Here is an 8343-nt window from a genome sequence, read left to right on the forward strand (position 1 = left end):
AAAAAAAAAAAAAAAAAAAAGGCACAGCACCTTTCCTTAAACTTATTTATGACACAGACACCTTTGTTCACATGTTTTCCTGCTGACCCTCTCCTCACTATTACCCTATCGTCCTGCCACATCCCCCTCTCCGAGATGGTAGAGATAGTAATCAATAAATACTGAGGGAACTCAGAGACCAGAGCCAGCGCGTGGGTCCTCCCGTATGCTGAGCACGGGTCCCCTGGGCCCACTGTTCTTTCTCTATATTTTGTCTCTGTGTCTTATTTCTTTTCTCAGTGTCTCATCCCACCTGACAAGAAACACCCACAGGCTGTGGAGGGGCTGGCCCCCTTCACACCCAAATTCCAATTACAACTTGGTTTCATTTCCACATTGTAAATCTTGGCCTTCTCAGTCTTCAGGTTAACTAACAGAATTCCAGAAATTAAGCATAGACTCCTCTGAGTCTGGAAGAAAAAATACTTAACAAGGTTAGACCAAAAATATTTTCCCTGTCCCCTACATCTACAAACAATCAGATGATATTCTATATCATGAAAAATTCCTAGTAAATGTTCTAACAATATAGACTTTATATTTCAGGATTTCTGCTTTTAAAAATTAACATTAAGTCCGGGCGCGGTGGCTCATGCCTGTAATCCCAGTACTTTGGGAGGCCGAGGCGAGCGGATCACCTGAGGTCGGGAGTTCGAGACCAGCCTGACCAACATGGAGAAACCCTGTCTCTACTAAAACTACAAAATTAGCCAGGCGTGGTGGCACATGCTTGTAATCCCAGCTACTAGGGAGGCTGAGGCAGGAGAATCGCTTGAACCTGGGAGGCGGAGGTTGCGGTGAGCTGAGATCGCGACATTGCACTCCAGCCTGGGCAAAAAGAGCGACACTCTGTCTCAAAAAAAAAAAAAAAAAAATTAACATTAATCTCTAAAAAGCTGGAATTATGTTTGGTGGTCTTAATATATACATTTAATTTAAATTATCTTATGAAATTTATACATATTTGTAATTTTACTTTTAAAATGAAGGATCACTTGTTATGTCTCACATATATATAAAAAGCTAATGAAACTTAAGAGTCTGATTTTTTATTTAAATAAAACCTTTGAGAGTCTATGGTTAATTTAAAGTAATACCAATGATTATTTCAGGAATTACATATAACCCATTTGAGCAACTAAAAGCAGATGTACGCTGCTGGCTAATGGGAAATGTTTCCTTGCTTCTGTCACAGGAGATGCCCTCCCTTATTATTTTCTGTGGATGTTGTCATGTCTGTTTGTAATATCAGGAAGCCTGCCAGCCATCATGGTGCCAGCCAACAGTGGGGAATGCAGAGTGAGAAATGGAAGAGAAACTGAGCCTCTGAAAACTTAATTTTGCTGATGAATCAAAAATATCTGGAACCCACTGTCCCTCTGAAAGCATGTTATATCATTCAATATACTTCCTCATTGTTCTAGCCAGTGTGGTTTTTTTTTTTTTTTTTTTTTTTTTCTTGAGACGGAGTCTCACTGTGTCACCAGGCTGGTGTGCAGGGCACTATCTCAGCTCACTGCGAGCTCTGCCTCCCGGGTTCATGCCATTCTCCTGCCTCAGCCTCCCGAGTAGCTGCGTCTAAAGGCATACGTCACCACGCCCAGCTAATTTTTTTTTTTTTTTTTTTTTTTGTATTTTTAGTAGAGACGGGGTTTTGCCGTGTTCCCCAGGATGGTCTCGATCTCCTGACCTCGTGATCTGCCTGCCTCAGCCTCCCAAAGTGCTGGGATTACAGGCGTGAGCCACCGCGCCCGGCCCCAGTGTGGTATTTTAATTTCTACGAAGTGTATCCTAACTGAATCAAACAACTAAGGGTTATGGTTCATACTGGGAACTGGAGATGCAGAGATAAAGCTGATTCCATCACAGCCATCAAAACCAGCTCACTATCAGGTGGGGAATAAACACACACACATACACAGAGACAGAGAGAGAGAATGTCATGTGTCATGGCCTAGGTGTTAATTGTTGTCCTCCAAACTGAACAGAGGCTCTGTAAGAAACAGACACATCGAAGGTATCCAATGCCCGGAGCAAGGAGCAGAGAAAAATTGCAAGAATATACAAATAGGCAACAATCAGAAAATGGAAAATTAAGCCACAATTATCAACAATCAAATGCCACTCTATTACCTATAAGAGTAATGAAAATATTCTTTAAACTGATGATGTCAAGTATTATCAAAGATGTGGAGAAAGCAGAACATTGATATACTGCTGGTGAGAGTATAAGTCAGTTCATTTGTTTGGCAAACTGTTCAGAAGAACTTAAACTTACTAAAAAGTTGAACAGATATGTATCCATGACCACACCCCAGCAATTCCACTCCCCGTGTATACAGAAAGAAACGTGTACACGTGTGCTCCAAAAGACATGTACAAGTATGAACATAACAGCCCTATAAGGAAGTTCTGACTTCCCAACACATTCTACTTAGGAACACATAATTAAAGATTTTCAACAAGGGGCCATGTTGGGATGCTTCTTTTATATGGATCTTGGCTAGTACTACATGGCTATGAACGTTCCTTAAAGGAACTGTGCTGAACACTCAATAAATCTGTTATGCCTGAAGTAGGAATTAAAAGACAAAAAAAAAAAAAAAATGCAACAGATGGAACTAGAAAAGTAGTCAAGGATCAAACAAAATAACCTAACAGGATCATACAATATTAAAGAACAGGTTATTGCAATACCAAAACAAACAAAAATATAATAACAAAGAAAACTACTATATAATGTCACTCATGAGATGCAAAAATACTAAATAAAATGGCAAAATGAAATCAAGCAATGCATCAGAAGGATACTGTGACTAACTGGAATATCCAGGAATGGGGAAAAGGTCAGTGAATCTGTCAGAATAAATCATCACATTAACAAATTAAATACCATACAAGTGTAGAAAGAGATAGTGAAATGGCATTTAATTAAACTCAGGAGGCACCCCTACTTAGCTACAACAAAGATTTTCACTTGTAACTGAGAGCATGATGCCACCATTCCATCACAGCTAACAACCAGACGTGGTGAGTGAAATTATCTTTTGGTTATAGCAGCATTTCCCAATGCAATTTCACCCACCTACAAAGATAATAGTCATGGGAATCAGTATTTCAACAATGAAGTTTGCCACACACCAGTTTAAACAAAGTTCAACCGTTTTCTTCACTGGAATAGTCTTTTTTTTCCTCTTCTCTTTAGTCTTTTGATAAGCTGGTGAAGTGCTTTTGCTTGTTCCTTAAGAGGGGATTTAATAGATTCTACTTTATAAGCTTCTTTAGTTTCTTTAACTATAAAATCCTCCTTCATTTTCAAGACTAGTAAGCACTGGTGATTCCTTGAGATATAATTTCAGAAATGTTGGGATAAGGCACCATGTCTACATTTCTTGGTTAACAGGCAAATGTGGTACCCAGAGGGAGTGGCATAATAGCCAATTACCAATAATATATCCTGTTAAAACTCCCAAAGTACTCTGCTTTGTGTTACACTTGATTATTAAAAGTGCAATTGTTGGCTTTTTATGCCTTTGAAAAAGTGCAATCATGTAGAATAATGATCACTAGAGGGTGAATGACTGATTGAACAGTGATATTACAAATTCCCTATGTGCACAAAATAGAGAGGTCAGGTGTAGACTTACGACAATGAACCACAGACATTTAGTTATCAATGCATTAGTTCTGATGGAACTAACATTATTTTTAAAAAGACATAATTTTTAAAAGGGTCGATTTCTAACTGTGTGAGTATATAAACACACACTGTATTTCATCGTAACTAACCTGCCTTGATGCTAGCACTAAATCATGACAGCCACCTGGTTGAAAGTGGTTACAAGAAGCCATCAATTTTAAGATGCACTGTGATTTCCAAATAGTAAAATACAGCCAGGCACAGTGTCTCACGCCCGTAATCCCAACACTTTGGGAGGCTGAGGCAGGTGGACTGCTTAAGACCAGGAGTTCAAGATCAGCCTGGACCAACATGGCAAAACCCCATCTCTACTAAAAATACAATTAGCACACAGGTGCACACCTGCGGACCCAGTTACTTGGGAAGCTGAGGCACAAGAATCACTTGAACCCAAGAGGTGGAGGTTGCAGTGAGCCAAAATCACATCACCGCACTCCAGCCTTGGCCACAGAGAGAGAGATCCTGTCTCAGAAAAAAAAAAAAAAGTAAAATACATACCATATGATCACACATTTCCAAAGATCATTGATTAAGGTTGACCAATCCTATTAGGTATATAATAGATCTTTACAACGGACAACTCTAGTAGTTATCGTAAGTGATCAAACTTGGCACTGGTGCTAGTGGGGGAAATGGATCCTATCTGCTTCTGATGTATTGCAAGATGAAGTACACATCACCATCTATGAAGTGTTCTGGTAAAAAATGCTTAAGCCTCTATTTCCAACTTCATGTTATGAGAAATGTGAAGAAGAGGCCAACATCAAATTTCACCATGAGGAAAGAAACTAATGTGTGACATTCTATAAAACAGCTTTCCTAAACTCTTCAAAAGGCTGGGTTTTTTTCAAGTCTCAATTTTTAGCTCAGCTTAAGGGATAAACTCTAAATTAAAATCCCCTCAAATTCTTTATACTGTACTAGATCTTATCCAGAATGAACTATCTGAAATTCAAATGGATGAGTGGTTATAGGAAGCTTTTCTGAATTCGTTCCTCCAGATGGTTGTGCTTCTCCTAAGAATTCACCAGTAGTAATACTAATAATAAAGACAATATGAACAATAGCTAATATGTTTTGAGCATAGGCTACATACCAGATACTCTTCCAAGGATACAATGCATACTAAATCCATCTAATCTCTGTAACAGCATTATTAGTTACCATCAGCATTTTAAACATCATATCCAGAGGAGATAAGCATTTTGCTCACCATCCTACAGGTAGTATGGAGGTGAAATGGTGATGACAGTATAGTATATGCCATGGATAAAGGTTTTCCTACATTTGTTACATTAACAGAGTTATTCTCTAGGATGAATTTACTGAAGTTTAACAAAGATTGAATAGTGTTAGAAGGCTTCTGTACATTTAACGTATCTGGTATAAATTATCTTATGCTGTTACAGGCATTAGAAAATTTTGATTCCCTCATTTGCCAAATCTTGCTATAGTATGACTTCTGCTATTCTAATCAGAGAGGTGCAAGCGAAGAATTTCTTATTTAAATTAAATTATAATGTGACTTGTCTCATGTCTTGAAAAATGTGAGTCTTGTCTCTAAAATTATTTCTGGAAGAGAACAAACTTTGTTTTCAATTCTCAATCATTTATGGACTGATAATTTTGTAAAATAGAATAAGAATGTTATGGAAATGTCAAAATGCTATAAAAGTTCCAAATATTTACTGACTTTCCACATTTATCTCATGATTGACAGATGACAATTTTATGACTGCACCAGTCTCTGGATAATAATTTGAATAGCATCTGTCTAAAGGCCTTCTTATAATTCTAATTCAAATGATTTCTCATTTGGATGAATTCTCTGATGTACTCTAGGATATTTACTATGTCTATAAGCCTTCCCAAATTCCTTATGTGCATAGGATTCCACAGCAGTATGAATTCTCTGATGTGCAGCAAGAACTGAATTAAGTTTAGGTCCTTCCCACATTCCTTCCATTTAAACTCTTTTTAACAAATACCAATTATCTGATGTTAATCAGACTTTGTGTCATGAATAAAGATCTTCACACATTCCTTACATTTAAATGATTTTACATCAGTATAAATTGATATCCAATAAGACTGTACAGAAGTCTAAAGGCCTTTTCATATTAGTTATATTCAAAATATTTCTCACTAGTATGAATTGCTAGATAGCAAGATAATTGTCCATAAACAGAAATGAATGGCTTTTGCACATCCCTTACATTCACAAGGTTTCTTAAGAGTAAGAGTTCTTATTATGATGAGTTGTCTGTACACACACACAAAATGTTCTGTTACAACTTTCAATCATAAGGTTTCATCGGTATCAATTTTCTCATTTGAGTAAGTTGTCCACAGAAAGGCTTCCCCACATTCTTTATATTTGTAGGGTTTATCATTACTACAAGTTCTCTCATGAACAAGTTTTGAGCCATGAGTAAAGGTCTTCTCGAATTCCTTACATTGATAAAGCTTCTCACCAGTATGAAATCTCTGATGAACACTAAGTTGATAGCCACTACCAAAGGCCTTCCCACAGTCTTTACATCCATAAGACTTCTCATTAGTATGCACTCTCTCATGCTTAATTAGGCTTGAACCCCAACTGAAGGCCTTCCCACATTCCTTACATTTAAAAGGTTTCTCGCCGGTATGAATTTTCTGATGTTGAGTAAGGTGATAGCCACGACTAAAAGCCTTCCCACATTCTTTACATTCATAAGGTTTCTCCCCTGTATGGATTCTCTCATGTTGAACAAGACTTGATCCACAATTAAAAGCCTTCCCACATTCCTTACATTCATAGGGTTTCTCACCAGTATGAAATACCTGATGTCGAGTAAGTTGATACCCACTACAAAAGGTCTTTCCACATTCTTTACATTCATGGGATTTCTCACCAGTATGAACTCTCTCATGTTTAACAAGGCTTGAACCCCAACTAAAGGCCTTCCCACATTCCTTACATTCAAAAGGTTTCTCACCAGTATGAATTTTCTGATGTTGAGAAAGGTGATAGCCACGACTAAAGGCCTTTCCACATTCTTTACATTCATAAGGTTTCTCACCAGTATGAATTCTTGCATGTTGAATAAGACTTGATCCGCAATTAAAAGCCTTCCCACATTCCTTACATTCATAGGGTTTCTCACCAGTATGAAATATCTGATGTCGAGTAAGTTGATAGCCCCAACAAAAAGCCTTTCCACATATTTTACATTCATAAGGTTTCTTACCAGTATGGATTTTCTGATGCTGAGTAAGTTGATAGCCACGACTGAAGGCCTTCCCACATTCTTTACATTTATAAGGTTTCTCCCCTGTATGAATTATCTCATGTTTAGCGAGGCTTGAGCCCCAAAAAAAGGCCTTCCCACATTCCTTACATTTATAAGATTTCACACCAATATGAATTTTCTGATGTTGAGTAAGGTGATAGCCACGACTAAAGGCCTTCCCACATTCTTTACATTCATAGGGTTTCTCACCAGTATGGATTCTCTCATGTTTAACAAGACTTGATCCCCAACTAAAGGTCTTCCCACATTCCTTACATTCATAGGGTTTCTCACCAGTATGAAATCTCTGATGCACATTGAGTTGATAGGCACTTAAATAATTCTTCCCACATTCTTTACATTCAAAGTGTTTTTCAGCTGTATGAGTTCTCTTGTGTTGAACAAGTTTTGAGCCATGACTGCAAGCCTTCACACATTCCTTATAAACATAGGGTTTCTCTGTATGATGAATGCGTTGATGTGGAGTAAGAGATTTACTTTTTCTGTAAGAGGGTATTTTTTCATAGCTGATTATCATTTGACTGAAGTATCCCTCTTGATATCCTTTTAGTCCCTCGAATATGCTTTTGCACTTCCAATTATTTCTGAAGATGGATGCCTCAAGGCCAAGGGTTTTACTTTTTTCCTTCATCTCCCATTGGGAAAATTTATTTCAAAATATCCTTTTCTGAAAATATTTTGTGGTCTCATATGTTGTTGACTCCAAATCTGAAAGAAAACAAGAAAACCACATATTTTATTTCCTTCACTAGGAAAAAAAAGAAAAAAAAACTACTGTAGAAATAAAAGACAAATTAGGTGACTTTACTGAACTCACTCCTGAGTATCAAGGCACTCCCCTATTAAATAACAAACTTAGCCTTGATTTTGCAGCTCTTGTGATCTTAATGTTCTGATTTTATAGTTTTCTGGAGGATTCCACAAAGTTCACTTCAACAAGTCCCTCATTTTCCCATGCTGATGTTGCCTCAAACCAAATGTCAGCTTCCATCAGTCAAGCCCTTATGTGCCCAGCTGTGGTCATCCAGTGTCCCCTGCTAGGTATGTATCTTAATGGGAATCAAATTCTTATCATAATGAGCTTTGGCTGATTTTGTTTTGTCTAACAACTCTTTTGTCTTAACAACTCAATGGTCACAACTCTGTCATTTTATCGAGGCAGCCATGAACAATATGTAAACATATAAACAAATGAGTAAGACTATGTTCCATACAACTTTATTTGTAGAAACAGGTGGATTTGGTGTATGATGTTACAAAAATACCCATGGAAAAAAAATTATTCAAAGTGCAAAGATTTTTTTTTTTTTT

At 37.3% G+C, this 8343-nt stretch overlaps 1 protein-coding gene across 3 annotated transcripts in view; it reads right to left on the minus strand.

Moving 5' to 3' along the window:
• Nucleotides 1-5783: 5783 nt before the first annotated feature.
• Nucleotides 5784-8343, minus strand: part of ZNF283 (zinc finger protein 283) — an 8713-nt gene continuing 6153 nt past the window's right edge. For all 3 annotated transcript variants that reach the window (XM_017885903.1, XM_017885901.1, XM_017885902.1), the window contains exon 2: nt 5784-7740. In XM_017885903.1, coding sequence (XP_017741392.1) covers nt 6041-7663 — 1623 coding nt within the window. In that variant the 5' untranslated portion in view covers nt 7664-7740 and the 3' untranslated portion in view covers nt 5784-6040. The remainder of the gene's footprint in view (nt 7741-8343) is intronic.

This window comes from Rhinopithecus bieti, unplaced genomic scaffold (assembly GCF_001698545.2).
Source record: "Rhinopithecus bieti isolate Rb0 unplaced genomic scaffold, ASM169854v2 scaffold_15643, whole genome shotgun sequence".
NCBI lineage: Eukaryota > Metazoa > Chordata > Mammalia > Primates > Cercopithecidae > Rhinopithecus > Rhinopithecus bieti.